Below are 20,260 nucleotides of genomic sequence, written 5' to 3' on the forward strand. Positions count from 1 at the left end.
TTTTTTTCTTGTGACTTTTCTTTTGTCTTTATTATCATTATTTTTTTTTCATTTTCATTACTGATTCCAAAAAGAGGGATATGAAAGAATAAATAAGGCTCAAAAGAGGAAGCAAAGGATAAAGTGTTCGGATAGAAGAAAGAATTGCCTTCGTCACTTCATTCTCCGATAAATGCTAAGTACAAACAAACAACAATTACAATTACAAGAAATCATACATAATATCTCTTAACTGCGTCAGAATTGATAGCCATATCGATGCATTTCCCTTCGATATCTGTTAAACATAAAGCGCCACTGGGCTTGCTTTGTTCAGATTGCGATAATCAACACACACCCTAATTTTTCCATCTTTTTTGGCCCTGGCACCACATTAGCCAACCAATCAGGATATGGAGCGACCCGCATAACCTTAGCATTCAGCTATTTGGTTACTTCTTACTTAATCTTCACACTCATGTCGGTTTTGAACTTCCTCAATTTTGCTCGATGGGAGGAAATGCCGGGTCAGTGGGCAATTTGTGAACCACTAGATTGGTGATTAAACCCAGCATATCGTCGTATGACCATGCAAAATGTCTTTGAATTCAATAAGTACTTTGATTAGTTCTTCCCTGATGTTTAGTTCAATGTGGACGCTTGTCTTAGCTTCCCTGATATCATCCGCATCCGCTAGATTGACGGCTTCCGTGTCATTTGAGTTGGGCTTGATTTTTTCCTTTTTTTTTCTTCAAATTGGCTCAACTCTCTGTTAATTTCTTTGAAGGCTTCATCTTCATCGTATTCCGACTTATCATCACAATCTTGTACTATAAGTTCGAAATCAGATTGATTTTTTTTAGACTAGGTTGAAGATCCGTCGTGCATGCCATGTCATTAGAACCAGTATAAAGAGAATTGTTCAAAAGAGAAAAAGAAGAAGAAAAATTAAAACAAAATAAGGAATGAAGAAAAAGAACTTTCACTTTATTAAAATACGGGATAGCAAGGTTTCAAACTTTGGCGAGCACAAAAAAATCTGGATTACAACCCTGGAATAATCCAGACAACAAGAAAGAAAATCAGAGCCCACTACCAAGACCCTCTTCAGATTGGAAGAGGAGTAGTCATTCAATTGTTGATTTTTGCTTTCAGCCCCATAAACTGTACATCTGGCCCAATGGACCCTTTTCCCAATACCATAACTGGCTTGTCATCTACCTTTTCCAACTATGCCACCGTTTTTCCACTAGTCGACTTTTCTTTTGAACCGGCACGAATCATCATCACTGTTTGTGAGGGTTTCTTTAGCTCCCCTCCTTCGTGCACTAGCTCGATCATGTGGGTTTCATGGTGTGCTGGAAACAGGTTCTGATTGATGTTGGGTGCCTCTGGTGTCTGAACCTCAATCTTGTTGGTGTCAATAAAATTTTGCACTGCATGTTTCAACTTCCAACATTTCTCGGTATCATGTCCGGGAGCCCCCAAGCAATACTCACAGCTTACCGAGTGGTCCATATTTTTGGGAAAGGTATTTGGCAATCTGGGCTCAACATGACTCAACAAGCCTAACTGCCTCAATTTGTGGAACACGGCAGTATAGGTTTCTCCTAACTTAGTGAATGTTCTCTATATTCTTTCATTTCTGAAAGCTTGATTCCCCGGAAACCTGCCCTTGGAGGGTTCCTGTAGGCCCTTGGCGGCGGATAGGTGTTTTGTGGAGGTGGTATGTATTTTGTGGAACCGGCATGCACCATTGCGGGCGAGCCGGAGGCTGAGTGTATATCTGGGCTTGGTGTACGGAGAAGTGTGGTTCTTGTGGCGGGTAGTATGGTTGTGGAGGGTAATTTGGAGTGTGAGGGTAGTTTGGGTGATGGGGTCTGGGTTGGTAGCGAGGGGAAGGACCTCTCGATCTGGACCAGTTGCCTGCCTCTATTGTCACGACCTCTTCTCTCTTTTTCTTTCCAAGCGCACCTCCCGTGCCGCTCTGAATGGCCTGAGTTGTTGCCTTGATTGCCGAATAACTCAGGATCTTATTGGACTTAAGTCCCTCTTCTATCATAACTCCCATTTTCACTACTTTATTGAAGGATTTGCCAACTGACGTCACCAAGTGACCAAAGTATGTTGGCTCTAGAGTTTGCAGAAAACAGTCCACCATTTCGTTTTCCCTTATTGGAGGATCAACTCTGGCTTCATGTTCTCTCCACCGGAACCCAAATTCCCGGAAGCTCTCCCCGGGCTTCTTCTCAAACATTAGCAATGTGAGACGGTCAGGGACTATCTCAAGGTTGTACTGGAAGTGACCTGCGAAAGCCTGTGCTAGATCGTCCCAGGTGTTCCACCTACTCGGATCTTGTCTTGTATACCATTCCAGTGCTGACCCACTTAGGCTTTGGCCAAAGTAAGCTATCAGCAGCTCGTCTTTGCCACCAGCTCCTCTCATCTTGCTACAAAAACCCCGTATATGTGCCACAGGATCGCCATGCCCTTCGTATAAATCGAACTTGGGCATCTTGAACCCTGCCGGCAATTGGACGTCAGGGAAAGGGCATAGATCCTTGTAGGCCACGCTGACCTGGTGGCCTAACCCGTGCATGTTCCTGAAGGATTGCTCCAGGCTTTTGACCTTTCGAATCACCTCCTCATGTTCTGTGTTCTTAACCGGTTTCTCAGCTTCATCTGGGATCCCAAATTGGGGTGTATATGTGTATGGCTCACGAGCTTTAAAAGTGGGTTCAAGAGGAAAATATTGGGTGTCGTGAACTTGGAACAGTGGTTCACTAGACGATCTTTGTAATGTGGCTGGGGGAGGTGCCACAAAGACAGGAACATTTGGTGGTGGAGGGTTCTGAATCGGTGGCGGAGCTTGGGGATCATAGGCATCTCTCCCCTGATAGTAGTGGTGGCTTGGGAAGCTTGTTGAAGGGCCGGGGGAAGGGTATTCCGGCGTGTGTCCCGGTGGGGGAGTAGGAGTGACGGGTGGTTCGGGCCCCTTTTGCACCTTAGCCATGGCTAGCTGCATTTCATTCATTTCCAATCTCTTTTTTTCCATATTGGGCATCGCCTCCTTTATCATCTGATGTGCCGTCTTTTCCGACTCAACACTATTTTCTGAGCCAGTCATGCTTTCTGGTATAGACCCTTTTGATATTGTTTGATAATGGTATAGTGCCAGTACGCTCTAACAAACTAACTGGTATGGAAAAACAACAAACTTTTCAGTGTTAGAGTTTTAAAAGATATTGCAATTGCACGTTGGGAGATGCAATGTTCCTAGGCAGTTAACCATTTCTAACATGTTTTTGCTCCTACCGCATGCATCATCCCGGCTTATTTTATTTGTGCCTCTTTCGAGTGTTTCAGAAACCTCTCTTTTTCTTCTTTTTTTTCTTTTTTTCTTTTTCTCTCTTTCTCTCTTTTTCTTTTCTTTTATTCATTTTCTCTTTTTCTTTTTTAGCGGTGGTCGAACCTTATGTAGATTGCCTACGTATCATGTCCCCGCATGAATCAGACCTTGCGTAGTTCGGACCAATAAAAGATAAATAATAATAAAATATTTTTTGGAATTTTCAATTTTCATAATAAAACAAACTTGATTACAAAAGTTTAAAAACTGACCATACTAACATACTTTGACAAAAGACAACAAACGGACTCGAAAATCAAATAACCCGCATACTCTAATAAAAGAATTACAAACTCAAAAACAAACAACCGGATTTCTTCCCCTATATGCCAATTTTAATCAAATGGTTATTTTTCAGCGTGGCCCCTTCTCAATTTCATATGAATTTTAAGGCCGGGGAGGATTATTTTACGACCTTTCACAAACTTGTTTGTTCTTTTACGAAAATAGCCCTTCGACAACTCAAAGATACTCTAAGGCTATCTCGGCAAGAACAGTTTAAGACATCACCGAAGCCGGGCCGACTTATTTTAACTAAAAACCAAACGGTATTCACTTGACCACTGACTATTTTCTTGTTTTTCAAATAATAAAAGACCTGGTTTTGCAAACACGATCTTTCATCACTTCGGAGACGGAGATTTTAAGGTTGTGCGGGATAACTGGTCGCAACCCAAAAGAATGACCAAAGATGGTCGTTTACGCAAAAGCAGCCTTCCGGCGTCCCTTTCGAGAACATTCGACTATTTTTGACAAAACGGCGTGACCCAACTTATTTATGCATCTTTTATTGTGTTTTTTTTCAAATTAGAAAAAAAGACCCGGTATTGCAAACACGGCCTTTCAGCGCCTCTAGGACGAAGATTTTAAGGTTGCGAGGGTCAAAAATCAAAACATAACCAAAGATGGTTGTTTATGCAAAATCAGCCTTCCGGCGTTCCGTTTGTGAACAATTGGCTATATTTGACATGAGCGGCATTACCCGACTTATGACAAAGATTCGACATTTTTTGGCTATTTTTGCAAAAGAGAGATTGGACATCACCCGACTTATTTATGACAAAAGTTTTGACATGTTTTTCAAAATAGTAAACCCGATATAGCCAACACGACCTTTCAACGCCTCGGGGACGTAAATTTTAAGGCTGTGTGGGTCAATCGGTCAAAATCTAAAAAAAATGACTCAAAGGTGGCTGTTTATGCAAAGTCAGCCTTCTAGCGTCCCTTTCGGGAACATTCGGCTACGTTTTGACAAAACAGCGTCACCTTACATATTTATGACCTTTTATCGTTTTTCAAAATAGAAAACTCAATATTGCAAACACGGCCTTTCAGCGTCTCGGGGACGAAGATTTTTAAGGCTGTGTGGGTCAATTAGACCAAATCTTAAAAAAATGACCCAAAGATGGCTGTTTATGCAAAGTCAGCCTTCCGGCGTCCCTTTCGGGAACATTCGGCTATGTTTTGACAAAACAGCATCACCCGACTTCTTTATGATGAAATTAAAATTTGACATAATTTTTGCGTACATACTACCCTCCCCAGACCCCACTTGTGGGATTATACTGGGTCGTTGTTGTTGTTGTTGTTTGGTTATTTTAGCAAAAGAGGAGGTTGGATGATTAGGGCTGCCTACGTATCTCACATCCGGTGAGAATCAAATCAGCGTAGTTCGCCACATATAAACTAAACTTTGTAAACAATACTCCTTTCTTTTCCAATAAATCAAACTAAAAAAAAATTCAAAATTCAAAATTTCGGCAGGGTTTTGACACTACTTGGACATTGGTTTTATTTTTTCCTAAAAAAAATAAGTAGTTATCTCCCTACACTACTATATTTTTTTTTCACAATTTTTCAAAAATTCCTGATTTCAGAAACCGGTCAGCATGCAGATCTTAAGCAAATAAATGTGCAAAACAAACAGGATGCATCAGGATGGTCTTTTTCATTTCAGGCTACTTGTCCTAGACGGACCCAACCCCTGTGTTGAGTCCCCTAAGTCAAATACAACATGATGCAAATAAGCGTACTAGGGATCCGGTCATGAGGTTTTGTTATACTAGGTTTATCATGGGTATATGTTCTAGACTGTGTACCCGAGCGGACAACTCGAGTCGAGGAGGGGGCTACGTACCAGGAACCAAAAGGCCATCCGGCTTAGTAACTTATCCGGCCTCTTTCTTATTTCGGGTATTGACACTAATAGAATAGGGAGTCTCGACCAGCAAGCATATCCCCGTAAGTAAGAAGAGAAGGGTTTCAGCACAGTTTATATACAGTTCAGATAACATCAAAGCGGTAAAAGCAGCATTTAGCACATTAGGCCCAAACATGTAACAAAATCAGATAAAGCCAAATATAACAATTTATCTAAGCTCGAATTCTGAACCTTGAACCAGAGATTCTGGGTTCGTTCCCCAGTAGAGTTGCCAAAGCTGTCACACCTCCTTTTTCGCCCGCGCCACCCAAAAGGGACGTGGAAGGGAGTTTTTTCCAATTAAAGGACAATCGAAACGGGATTTATTTATTTATTTCAGAGTCGCCACTTGGGAGATTTATGGTGTCCCAAGTCACCGGTTAAATCCCGAATCGAGGAAAAGAATGACTCTGTTTAACAGTCTGCGCACCAAAAATCCGGATAAGGAATTCTGTTAACCCGGGAGAAGGTGTTAGACATTCCCGAGTGTCGTGGTTCTAGCACGGTCGCTCAACTGTCATATTCGGCTTGATTATCTGATTTTATACAATTATGAACTTATGTGCAAACTTTAAACTCTTTACCACTTTTTTATTATTATTATTATTATTATTATTATTATTATTATTATTATTATTATTATTATTATTATTATTATTATTATTATTATTTTAACAGAGAATTACAACATTGTGAAAAACGTATCTCAAACCACGTCACATCAATGTACCCGTGGTTATTTACACATTTCAACTCCGTTGAGATTTGGATATGGGTCACATAAATGTGCACCCGAATTTAAGAGTATAACATTATTAAATACACGCCTAAAGCGACTAGCGTATCATTATTTTGGGTAGGGCCGTGTAATTAGCTAAACGACTCGCCCCTAAGTCTAAGTATTTTAAAACAAATAATTATTGATGGCCCCGCAATTTTGTATTTGTTTTGGCGAAGCAAGCCTCATTTATTTTAAGGATATCCTAAAGTGACTACATTTCTATTAAATTCGTCTCTAAAATAAAAGAGAAAAAATCCTAATTAATTACATGCTTAAAAAAAGGCGTAAAATATTAAATGCTAGATTAAGACAAATGTTAACGGAAAGGAATATTACTAAAATTGAAATTATAAATAAAATACGGAATCGACAAATAATACATTCAAAAGAAACTAATTATCCTATAACTAGATTAAACTCGCATTGTTAGATGACTTGAACCGTTGGAATTAATTATTTACAACTATTTGAAACTAGAATCAATCTTAATTACTAATGCATATTCGAAAGTTTATTAAATTTAAACGTTAACTCGTCTTGTTTGAACTCAAATCATGCCATAATGCCTAATTCGCGAAATTAATTTAAATTCATGCTTTAACTAAATTTAGCCACATGTTCACGATTAACCTAATGTTGACAATATTAAAACCTTCATAGCTAGTGAACTAATCAGTTTTGCCAAGCCGATTCACTAAAGACCAACTTATGTTATTTTCCTCTTATTCCAATTATTAAACAGTTTGACAGTAATGAGCATGCTTAAATATATACTACCTAATAATCAAGCTAAAGCAAAGTATTATTTAATATATCACTACAAGATGCCTAGTTATGCAAAGCAACAGAAATTTACAGAATAATAATATATGAAATAGCCTAAATACAATTAGTAAAAGAAAGAAAGAAAAAGCTAAATTAAAACTTCAAAGTTTCATTCTTCATATGTATTCATGCTTTCACATTTCAGCTTACAATATGCCCAAGTTACAGTTGTGTACCTGGTATTGTCAATACAAGAAGAAGAAGGTCAGCAAAGTAGTATGTAACACAGCAACATACAGCAGTAGAAAGCCCAACACAGTAGCTTCAACACCTAAATTCAGAAATCCCAGCAACACGGAGAAAACTAGTAAAAATGGAGAAGAAAAATAGTCCGGAAATCTCTCTTTATTTTTTTCTTTCTAGCTTTGAACTCTCTATGGTGTTCTTCCGCTCTCAATATTTCAGAAAATTTGGTTCTATCTTTTTTACTCTATCCAAAATGAATTATGTCCCTGTATATCCAGTGTATCTAGAGTGTATATGTGTGTATACCGCTCTCTCCGCCCCCCTCTTTTTTTCTTCTCTCTATCTAGTTTTTCCTCTTTTTTTGAAATCACTTCTTCCTAAATGTTCTCTTCTATTTATAGCAAAATTTTCGAAATTTTCAGATTTGTTTTTTTTATTATTTTGTTATTTTTTAATTAAAAGAAATCCCACTTACAAATTGCTTTTATTTTTTTAGAAAAAGAAATCCCATCTTTATTCACTTTTATTTTTAAAATTCCAACTTTAATTACTTTTATCTTATTTAAAATCCCACTTTTTATTTTTTTAAAAGAGAATCTCACTTTATTTAACTTTTCTTTAAAAAAACAAACCACTATCTTTTCTTTTTCTTTTAAAAATGCTACTTTCAATTACTTTAAATTTTTTAAATTTTCAGATACCTTTATATTTATTTTTTAATTCCAACCTTCTTTTACTTTTTATTTTTTTTAAAATTTCCACAAAACTTTTTATTTTTTTAAATTTTCTACATTCTTTTACTTTTTAAAAAAAGAGAATTCTACCTATTTCTACTTTTATATATTTTTTTATTCAATACTTCCCTTTTTATTATTTTTTAAATCATTCCCGAAATTATTATTTTTTTATAAAATAAATAAATAAATATTTTCGGATTTTTAATATAAAAAAACAAAAAAATAATATTAATAGTGATAATTCACCTTTTTTTTTTTGGTTTTTTTATCCTATAATAAAAAGTGTAATAAAGCTAAAATAATAGTAGGTTAAAACCCCCTAAAATATTAACATAAAAGAAGTGATAAAAAATTAAATGTTGTCAAAAATTAGGTGTTCACATCGGCATGAAGCCCTAACATGATAATTAACATAATTTACAGCTCATTTACTTAGTCACATAATAGAAACACGGATATCAACAAGAAGAGTCACTACGGAGTGCCACGGAATGAACCAGGCCACAATTCTCACTGTGCACGCCCACACGCCCGTCACTTGACATTTGTGTCACCTTAGTACTGATCACATAACACATAGCTCAGGGTTTTGAACTCTCAGAACCAAGTTTGAAAGCGTTACTTACCTCAACCACGCCAAATCCTACTCTGCGATGCCTTTGCCCCTCAAATCGACCTCTGGATGCTCGAATCTAGTCATAAATAATTCGATACAATCAACACGAGCTAAAGGAATCAATCCCATAAGAAAATGCTAAGCTTTAGGCCAAAAATCAAAAAGTCAACTCAAAAGTCGGGCCCACATCTCAAAATGTGACAAAAGTCGCAAAATCCGATAACCCATTCGATTATGAGACTAACCATACTAGTTTCACTCAAATCTGACCTCAAAAAGCTTTTAATTCCCAAAAATTTATTTTATGAAACTCCACCAATTTCCCACAAATTCCATCCCAATACGAATCAAATGATGAATTCAATAATATATTCATAAATATTAGCCAAAACCGAGTTAGAATTACTTACCCAGATAATTTTCTTCAAAAACTCCCAAAATTTCGCCTCCAACCAAGCTCCCAATGTCCAAGATGTGAAATAAAATCCTAACCCTCGGTTATATAGTGTTCTCTAAACTTCCTCACCGCGGTCCACGAACTTCTAAGCGTGGTCGCGCCTCACAAGCCTGGCGTTCGCGAAAAAATGGTGTGGCCGCACTTTTTGGTGACTACACTGTCAGGATTTATTATTTTGGCCATAACTTTCTCTACAGATGTCCAAATAATGACTTATTTACCTTTATGAAAACTAGTCATGAAGGGCTACAACTTTTGTTTTTGAATCATCTCAAAATTCTTTGTAGATCAAAAGATATAGGCTTCCAAAATCGGACCAGTGAATTTGAGAACTTCCTCTGGAGTGCGGCCGTGACCAACATTATGCGGTCCGCACCCCCCTTTCGTAGTCCATGAAATTTTGCCGAGGTCCGCGTTTTCAAGGCACCAGAACAATATCAGAGTTCCAGAAATGCCCGGACTCGCTCAAAACTCACCCGAAACACATCCGAGACCTCCAGAACCTCAACCAAAGGTACCATCAAGTCCTAAAATACCATACAAACTCAATCGAGCTCTCAAATCACATCAAACAATAACAAAGCATGAATCACACACAATTCAAGCTTAATGAACTTAAAACCTCAAACTTCCACAACCGATGCCGAAACCTATCAAACCTCGTCCGTATAACCTCCAATTTTGCACGCATATCACAAAAATGACATTACGAACCTACTCCAACTCCCGAAATTCCATTCCGACATCAAAATTTTCACTGCCGACCGGAAATTGCCAAATTTTCAATTTCGTCAATTCAAGCCTAATTCTACCACGAACCTTCAAAACACAATCCGGACGCGCTCCTAAGTCCAAAATCACCTAACTGAGCTAACCGAAACAAATACTAAAAAGTCAAAACTTGGTCAAACCTTTCAAATTTAAAGCTTCAAGCTGATAATCATTCTTCTGAATCTATTCCGATTATCCTGAAAACCAAAACCGACGATTTACGTAAGTCATAATACATCATACATGGCTACTCATGCCCTCAAACAACCGAGCGAAGTGCAAATGCTCAAAACGACCGATCGAGTCGTTACACGTTTATATCTCATTAACCACAAACCCAACTCTTTTATTTTACTAAAATTATTTGTTTGAGCCATAGAAAATAAAATCCAATCACAAAAAATGTTTAGTTGAGTCAAAGAAAATAATAGGTCGTCCATTATGTTTTCTCTAAAAATTTACTTCGATGACAAATCTATATTTTTTTTCTTTATTGAGACTATTATTCTTGTCAGAATATTCACTACATCATTTTTGAGCAATTTTTTCGCTTTGAAACTTTTATTCTAAACAAGGACAATAGTATTGTTAATGGGGTTTAAAAATTTTCATTATTTACATAAGAAAGCAAAGGGAAAATTAGACTAGTGTTTTCACGATTTTTTTTCACTATTTGGGAACAAGCTCTGTATGATTTATTTATTTCTCAGTTGGACGTTGGTGGTCTGGTAATGGTTTATTTGGTGGTTTCTTTTGATGATTCAACGGGTGGTTTTAGTTTGATGGTTGTTTGGTGGCCCAAAAATGATAAAAATATGATGAGTAGAAGATGATGGGCGAAAAAGTGAAAAAGAAAGTAATAAGTCACATTTTAGAAAAATTGGGACTAAGTTAAAGGGGTAATTATGTATTCTGCTCGAATAAAAATGTTTAATTAGATCATAGTTAATTAAAGTAAGAAAAGAAAAGACTCAATTGTAGTAATTTTTGTCATTGTTTTCCGGAAGTAATCTATTCTTCAATCATGGGGTTTGAAACTCCATTAAATTTTTCTAACTTCCAACACATTTTACTGGTGTTTTATTTGTCAATTTTTCGAATTCCAGCATAATTTGCTAAATTTGTTCCGTATCAAAGTTCATTGGTATCTTTTATCCAACATTTTTTTCGTATAAAAAAGTGGTTAAATTTTGATATCTTTTAAACTGTGGCTACTATATTAATAGCAGATGTTAAAAGTGGCAATTTGTCAGAAATAATTCCGCTTGTATAAATAGCTTACATTTTATTTTGGCGTTCCAATTTTATTTTGGAACTCAGTGGTCCCACCCGCCATTTCCTCTCCTTTTCCAGCTTTATCGATTTGCAATGGCGAAGCTCAAAGGAGCAAAAAAATTCTTCAGATACAGAGAAATGGAACGAATTGTTCAACGCCTTAGTTCACATGTTGCAAAACCAGCAGACTCGGGTTGAATCATTCGTCAAAGAGAGAATTTTCTGAAGATCGAATCAAATTACAACCTAATCGATGATGTTAATGTGTTTCAGGAACAAATTTTATCAGGTTAATTTTCTTTTCTTCTGGTTTGGTATTTTAGTAATTGATTTAGGGTTTTGATTGATTGAAGTTTAGAGCTTTCTTGGTAAATTTGGGTTCTTTGAAATTATGTTAAAAAAGTTAAAAGAATGGATCACATAGATTCTTGTGGTACTTTAAAAGGAAAATTCAAATAGATTTTGTAAGATTAAATATTGAAGGCATATATTATAAAAATGAGAAAAGCCCTCGCTTCAGTCTTGTCTCTAGAATAAAGGAATAAAAAGATTTAAGCTTCTTATATTAGTTATTATATAATCCAAAATTCTCTTGCTGTGGACTTTCCTTTTCTGCTTTTCCTTTCTATATGTTTGCTTTGTCAATTAAATAGTAGAAAAAAGAAAATGGTTGTCCCATCTCACAAGACTGAAGAGGCTCCACAACAATTGTTTAAAATTCATTGAAGATTTTCCTGGAATTCTGCCTTACAGCTCGCTTAGATGGTTGTTATGTATGATGATGCATCGTATAGTATTATATTATATTATACTGAACTGTATCGTTTTATTATTATACAATATTTGGTTAGATTGTATTGATTGTTGTCATTGCATGATGTTATGCACCAACAATATGAAGAATAAACTTGCAATATTATAAAGAATAAGAAAGGTAAGAGATAGAATTATTATATAAAAAGGTAGGGTAAATAATAAAGTAGAACTATTTAATAATAAGGAAGGACAAGATAAGAGAAAAAAATAAGGTAACAACGCGACCACACCAAATCGGTCGTTCCATAAAGTGACACTTTCCATTATTATGTAACAATGGATTTAACGATACGGTACAATAAAATTTAAGTAACAATAAAAATAAATATCGTATTTAATATAACAATACGATACAATACAATAGGTAACAACCATCCAAACAAGTTCTTAAATAAAGAAGGAAAACGGAGCACTGAGCCATTCCTCTTGCAACCTCTGATTAGGAGTGGATGGATAGAAAAAACTTATCCGCAACAAAATTTGGTGGTAGAAAATTACCAGGTAAAAAGAGTGGAGTTTATCCCAGGACCATCAATTGAAGGCCAGTCAACAGCAACAAAAAATCTCAACGAAATTCTACGATTGTTAGAAGATGATAAGGTATTGTTCGAATTAAAGAGTTAATTTCTCAAATTGTCATTTCTCAAATTGTCATTCAGTTTAAGCTAATTATGAAGTATAGATACTTTTCTTTTAAATTGGTGAAAGAAATATCTTTTCGGAAAAAAAAATTCTTTTTATTACACCAATTTTTTTTTTCCACTTATTTGTTTCTCAAATACTGGTTTCTTTTATTTGGTGAAAATTTTATTTATCGATTAACAATAGTTAAGTAACATAGTGACATGTGTTTCCACTAGACTGAAGCACCTCATTTGTCCAAGCGGTGTCACTCAATTTAGTTTATCTGTTATTTATTCTTTTAATTTATCATTTAAAAATTATTTAATGATTTTTTTTTGCGAAGCAGTGTCACGTGACACCAACCCCATGTGTATCCGCCACTGGTTGGCTCTATAGCTCATAGGGAAAAAAATGTTAAGTGACAATATAAGGTAAGAAATGACTAATGTTGAGTTATATTTTACAATATATAACTTAATGTATAATAGAAATATAAGAAACTATTATTTGTTGAAATAATGCAAAAGGAAAAGGTGATAAATGTCAACTCATTTGGAATATATTTTAACATCTACATTTCAATATTCTTGTTCCGTCAAGTTTGCATTTTTACCAATTTGACTTTTAGGAATATACAATAATCAATTTTGCTCTACTTTCTAAATTTATTCACCATCAATGCTCTTTTTATGGAAACAAGTTAATATACCTGATCTACTTGAAAAATAAGTTTACTTGTATGATAATATTGGAAAATGACTAAAGTTAATTCTTTTGCTAATTAGTTAATCCAAAATTATTTGAGTAGGAAATATGTTCAAATACATACATACATATCTATATCTATATATACATACATATATATATATATATATAGAGAGAGAGATATTTAAAGTTCTAAGTGTTAAGACTTCCTATATAGTTCAAAGAAGGAAGAATCTATAATTAAAAATTAGTTTTTTTTAAAGTCCTAAATATTAGAAAATTAGCATGGAAATTATAGTTATGTTACATAGTTCAAATAAGGAAAAGATTTATATAAGATAAAATCTAAATCGACTTTAAAATTTTAAATATTAGGACTTCCTATGTAACTCAAATAAGAAAAGATTTAATAATCATAGTTTTAGTTAATTTTAAATTCCTAGATATTAGAAAAATAATTAAATTATAATTTTGTCCAATGGAAAATATATTTTACAGGGTTAAAAGGTCGACCACTATTTAGTGTTGAGGTTTCGTGCTATATAATGGTACTAATCTCTGGGTACGTGCATTGCACATGTATCCTTATTAATGATAATAAATAAAAAAAGACACATAAATAATATTATGTCAAAATGTATTTGAGTTATAAACTAAAAAATCAAATAAAAAGGTATGTGTTGCACATGTATTTAGTTGAATTTGAAGGTCGTATTATTCAGGAATATCTTAAGAAAATTATTGTTATTTTAGATATAATACTGAATCTAAAATAATTAGATATTTGTTATATACTTTTAAATCAATAAATATTATACTAAAAATTGTATTTGAGTTATTAAAATAAAAGCGTAAGTTCTTAAAAATAATAAATGTTCTTTCTTTATACCTAACTCAACAAAGGAAAAAACTACCCTATAGAAGTCCTCATCCCCTTATTTTGCCTGTTAATGAGTAGGAAGGAATTCTTGACTAACTCAAATTTAAAAATAATAAACGAAAAAAAGAAGAATACGCTAAGTGTGTTTAGTTTTAGGATTCTTTCACAACTGTAATCACTACGTTAATGTTGGGAATAAGCCCCCTACAAAATTAATATTCACGGTAATAAAAGCGGAATAATAACGTAGCACCGAGATACGATAATTAACAAGAATAAAAGAGTAACAATGACACCAAGATTTTTACGTGGAAAACCATTTTGAATAAGGGAAAAAACCACTGTCCCGAGAGGAACAACTGATATCACTATAGTAAGGAATTTTACTCTTTATAGGTCCGAGTAAAATACTCAAAAGACCACTACAACACTCAAAAAGAAATAACTCTCTTTTGATATTCCCACCTCACTACAATATCACTCACTCTCTATTTTTCTCACAGACTATTTTCTTATACCCTGTCTGTGAAACCTTACTCTTTCTTTCTCTCTTTTGTTGGTGTATCTTACAATGAAGGTAGAGACACTTATTTATAGCTGCAGAATACCTATGTTGATGTATACATCAACACTACTACAAAAAAATCAGCCGCCCAAATCTTTTCTAAATTGGCTGGCTTGACCAAAGGAAGAAAGAACAAGCTTTTCTTCTTTCACATATGGGCTGGACCCCACCGTTAATACAATCCTGAAAGGAGTTTTATGGAATTCATGTTAAAATTAGAAAAAGAAGTTGATCTCTTAGCTAATTGCAACGTTTTTTTTCTCATGTCTATATTCAGTTCCTATTAAAATTAGGACTTCCCAAACATATAATTCTAGTTTAATTGGGCAATTTTTTTTGTTTGTTTTATATTTTCTGAAAACATGTTTTATGGAAAACAATTAGCAATTCATAACCTTAAACTATATAAATATTTAAATAATAAATAAAAGAAAAGAATGAGCTTTTTAAAAATTTAATTATAATTAATTTATGTAATTTTTTCCCCTCTAGACTAAAAGCTCTAATTTTCTTCCTGTTGTGACTCTTTACACCTATAAGTTGACCAATGGATTTACAATGTAGCAATTTGTTTCAGTTTAGGATGGGTCTGACATATATTCTTAAAAAAATAAATAATCGGATGCAACTTTGTGTGTCAGTTTATGCTTTATGCACACGAGGATAAAAAAACTTACTCGAAAAATACTCATTTCGTACACCAGTACAGTCGTGATTTTTTTTGAAAGTGCTTATAGAGAAGGATCTAGATTAAGCTAAATTAATATATTCAATCGATCCTGAAGTGAAGGTTTCAGCTGCAGATTTTTCTTAATCATATAACTGGGATCAATCTATTACTATCATCATCTTTAAAATCCGAACAAGTGAGCTAAACCAATGTCTTTTTTTTTGAATCTTTCAAATGACATATTCTGACGGTAAGCAACCTCCATTTCCAACCAAGAGGTTGTGAGTTTGAGTCTCCCCAAGAGCAAGGTGGGAAGTTCTTGGAGGGAAGGATGCCGCGGTCTATTTTGAAACAGCCTCTCTACCCCAGAGTAGGGGTAAAGTTTGCGTACACACTACTCTCCTCAGACCCCACTAAGTGGGATTATACTGGGTTATTGTTGTTGTTATTTGTTGACGAATCCCTAGACTTTTACCTTTAAGATGTCTTTAAATTCATAAACCGTTAGGAATTCCTACACAGTTCAAATAAAGAAATATTTGTAATGCGAATTTTTAGTTGATTTTAAAGTTCTAAAAAATTAGGAAAGTAAGTACAACCATTCTGTCCAATTTGAAATCTATTTTTAATGGTTAAAAAAGTGGATCAACATTTATGGATCTTCGTGCTTTTATAATAGTATATAGTGTAGATAGATAAATGAGGGCTACTATATCTTTTCTTTAGGTGGTAGTGGAGATTAAGTTGAAATAGTTCAACTAGGAGATTACAACAACAACCCAGTATAATCCCACTAGTGGGGTCTGGGGAGGGTAGTGTGTACCCAGACCTTACCCCTACCCTAGGGTAGAGAGGCTGTTTCCAATAGACCCCCGACATCCTTCAGCTAGGAGATTATGAATGAATAATCAAAGCTTATGCCTCTTTTCTGTAAGTTTCTAGATTCCTTTTGTAAAGCCATTGTTGCATCTTTCATTTGGTAAATTATTTTTTTGGGTATTTGAATCCTTTCAGGTATGCATCATTGGTGTATGGGGAATGGGAGGAGTCGGCAAAACGACTTTGGTGAAGAATTTGAACAATGAGCTCCTAAAGACTGCTGCGTCAAGCTCTAAACTGTCTTTTAGTGTTGTGGTATGGGTTACAGTGCCCAAACCGCCAACACACATAAGAAAGGTTCAAGCACAAATTGCCAACAGATTAAACCTAAAGGTAGACAGTGAGGAAAGCGTAGAACGCATTGCAGGCAGAATTCATCAGAGGCTCAAGGAAGAAAAGAGTTTCCTTCTTATACTCGATGATGTTTGGGAAGCTATAAATTTGGATCATGTAGGTGTTCCCCAACGTGAAGATGCCGCAAGAAGCAAGATAATTTTTACTACTCGTTTTTTCGATGTTTGTAGGCAAATGAAAACAGACACCGAAATGAAGGTGTTGACATTTGATGAAGAAGAATCTTGGCAAATGTTTGTGAAAAATGCGGGAGATATTGCCAATCTGGAGCATATTCAACCAGTTGCAGAGGAAATTGCAAAGGAGTGTGATGGATTACCTTTAGCAATCACTGTCATCGGAGCATCTATGAGAGGGAAGAAGAGGGTCGAGCTTTGGAAAGATGCTTTGGGATCACTTAGAATGTCCGAACCTCACAACACAGATGTAAAAGATAAGGTTTACAAGGTCATCAAGTGGAGTTTTGATTCTTTAGAATCTCACGATATTGTATTATCCTCAGAGCAAAGAAGCAAACATGTGAACAAAAGGGGAGGCGACATTCAAAGTTGTTTCTAGTATTGCTCCTGATATCCAGCGGCTATTTCAACAGATGATCTCATACATTGTTGGTGGGCGGAGGGGTTCCTTGGAGAACGTAACACGCATGAAGAAGCCTACAACAGGGGAATTACAATGATTGAGATTCTAAAAGATGCGTGCTTACTAGAAGCCCATACGTTGAACTCTGTGAAGATGCATGACGTGGTTCGCGATGTTGCTATATGGATAGCTAATTCCTTTGGGGGTGAGCACAATTCTCTTATTCAAGCTGGAATTGGGTTGAGTGATATATCACATATTAAAATGTCTACTTCTGTCAATAGAATATCTTTCATAAGCAACGGCATTAAATGTCTACCTGATGGCTTGATGGAATGCCCAGAGATAACAACTCTACTTTTGCAAGATAATTATCCCCTTCAAAATATTCCCCATGAACTTTTTCTTGCATTTCCAGCCCTAAGAGTTTTGAATCTGAGTGGAACTGGTATTAGAGCACTGCGTTCTTCCATCAATAGTTTATGTCAATTACGTGCTCTAATACTACAAAGTTGCAAGGAGTTGAAAGAGTTACCACCTATTGGTAATCTTTGCAATTTGCAATTGCTTGATTGCGATGATACAAGGTTACATCGTCTGCCGAAAGGAATGGACAAGTTGACAGATCTGAGGCGTTTAACTGCAAATTATTTGAAGAGCATCGACCAAGGAATTCTTCTCAAATTGGCAAGCATTGAAATGATAGATGTGCTGGGTACCCGTCTTGAATCGACTTGTTTTGATGAGCTCTCCTCTCTACAGAAGCTGACCTCTCTTTCCATCAAATTGGATAGCTCATCAGTTTCTAATAGAGACCACACCTGGATGTCTAGATTGAAAAGATTTCGCATTGTAGTTGGGGAAACTAAATTGCCTATAGATTTCAACTTTTCACCAAGGAATATAGCTATCTTGAAGTGTGAAATTTTCAGTAAGGGAGAGCTCTCAGGTATGTTGCAGTTTGCTTCAAATTTGTGCTTGGAAAACTGCAAGGGTCTCAGGAAGTTGATTGCATACAACAGTTTTAATGGAATAAAAGAACTTACAGTAAGTGGCTGTTCTTGTGATTTCAAACCAGCAGAAGAAGGAAGTGGACGGTTTGACCCTCTGCCAAATCTGGAACATCTCTGCCTCTTCTGGATAAATAATTTAGAGAGTGTATCTGATATCAGTCATCTTCTGGATCTAAGATTTTCTAAATTACGCAGACTAGATATTTCCCGTTGTGCAAGATTAAGATGTCTCTTTAATGTTGGTGGAGCTTTTTCTGTACCGAATCACCTGGAACGTATTGCAATTAGCTATTGTGATGAGCTGGTAGAGTTGTTTGTGCAATGCGGCTCCAGTCAGACGACACTTGCCAACTCAGAAATTCCTAGAGTTCGGAAGTTATGGTTAAGAGAGTTACGAGAATTAGGAACTCTGGGCGAGCCAGAGAATACGTGGGAACACATGCAGGAACTTAAGTTGATAGATTGTAATCAAATAAGGAAGCTTCCTCTCTCTATTCAAACTTCCAAGAACATCAAAGTAATAGAAGGACGATCAGAATGGTGGAACCAATTGAAATGGGATTCCGACAACTTCAAGTCAAATTTAGAGCATTGTTTCCAACCAGTTCAATACTGACAAAAGGATCAAAGTTGAGGCTACTTCCACTGCATTTCAGGTGATTTACCGATACACTTTTAGATTTCTCAATTATGAAAATGTCAGTGGCACTATACTTGATTATTCGTCCACTAGCATCCTTTTATTTAGAACTAATAATTTGGGCATTGATTTTGTCCTATTTCTTTTTGTTCGAAAGTGTTCATAATGTTCCTAGACTTCTTCATTTATTTCCTGTTAGACGTCAAAACTCATTTACAAGAAAGATGAAAAGGTAGTCTACTGGTGTAGCTTTGAGATATGTCCCGATTCAAACATTTTGTAGCAAAAGATAAACCTCTCCATTCAACTTTGAACAAAAGGCGTTCCCCTTTCATGTCTCAGTTGACCTTTTAAAATGCATATTTTTACCCTATGGATCATAAACCATTTTCTCTTCTTTTTTTTTTTTTAAAAAAAACTGCTGTAAGAAAAAGGTAGTCATGAAATGGAAGATATTTACATTTGAAATGTCTCGAAGTGATGATACAAAACGCTGTAAATGGTTTTAATACAATTCCTCCATTTTCTTTTCCTTCCCTTTCCCCTATTAACTCAAGCGAATTCTTTCATTACCTCCCTGGACTGATCACCTTTATAAGGTCTTAGATCCACTCTTAGCTTTACCTCGGGAAACTTATACTTAATAAAAACAGATTAAGGGTGTGTTTTCTAAGATAAAAGTCATTTTCCAAAAAATATTTTTCGAAAAATGACATTTTTTGAATTTTTTTATCCGGGTAAATGTATTTCGTTGTTCGGTTGGAGAGTCCGGTACCTGCTGAAGTGAAATCCGCTTCAACATTATCAACATGCACAAAAGAAATGGAAAAAATTGGATTTGTCGACTCGCCTCAAGATGGAGGGGAAGAAATATTTCTAAACGGACTGATAATATTGTCTAAGTGTTATATGAAGTTCATAATTCAAATGTTATCAAGTATGTTGAGCTTGACTCATTGTTGCCTCATGCAGGAGTGAATTAGAAAGGCAGAAGAAGGAACTTCCTGCACTAGAAAAACAGAGTTTTGAGCCAAAGTTAATCAGTGGAGTTTGTTGTGATGCATTTCATGTCTTGTAATTTTTCTGCCAATAATTATTCCGTGTTTGTACTATTTTTCTTCTTTCTGGTTCTGATATTTTGATTGCTTGACTGTATACTGAGTAATTTTTTGTTTAAGTTATATTGTGTAGTACATTCAAAAATTTGGCATGTGTCCTTGCTTAGGTACAATTAAGCTAAAGAGCCATTGAGGGGAAGAAAAACTTTTTGGATAATCACTTGAAAAATATATTTTA

At 35.3% G+C, this 20,260-nt stretch overlaps 2 protein-coding genes across 2 annotated transcripts in view; both read left to right on the forward strand.

Annotated features, from left to right (window-relative positions):
* The first annotated feature begins 11,257 nt into the window (after nucleotides 1-11,257).
* LOC104237900 (disease resistance protein At4g27190-like) lies at nucleotides 11,258-20,076 on the forward strand. The gene is given in 3 exon segments (XM_070165002.1): nucleotides 11,258-11,525; nucleotides 16,511-18,980; nucleotides 19,937-20,076. Coding segments are annotated over 2 exon segments (2,466 nt in total). The 5' UTR covers nucleotides 11,258-11,489; the 3' UTR covers nucleotides 18,941-18,980; nucleotides 19,937-20,076.
* LOC104237899 (disease resistance protein At4g27190-like) overlaps nucleotides 12,641-20,260 on the forward strand; it is a 66,134-nt gene continuing 58,514 nt past the window's right edge. Inside the window, exon 1 of the mRNA XM_070165000.1 lies at nucleotides 12,641-12,652. The gene's annotated coding sequence lies outside the window, so the exon portion shown is untranslated. The remainder of the gene's footprint in view (nucleotides 12,653-20,260) is intronic.

The sequence above is a fragment of the Nicotiana sylvestris genome, chromosome 12 (assembly GCF_000393655.2).
Source record: "Nicotiana sylvestris chromosome 12, ASM39365v2, whole genome shotgun sequence".
NCBI classification, from domain to species: domain Eukaryota; kingdom Viridiplantae; phylum Streptophyta; class Magnoliopsida; order Solanales; family Solanaceae; genus Nicotiana; species Nicotiana sylvestris.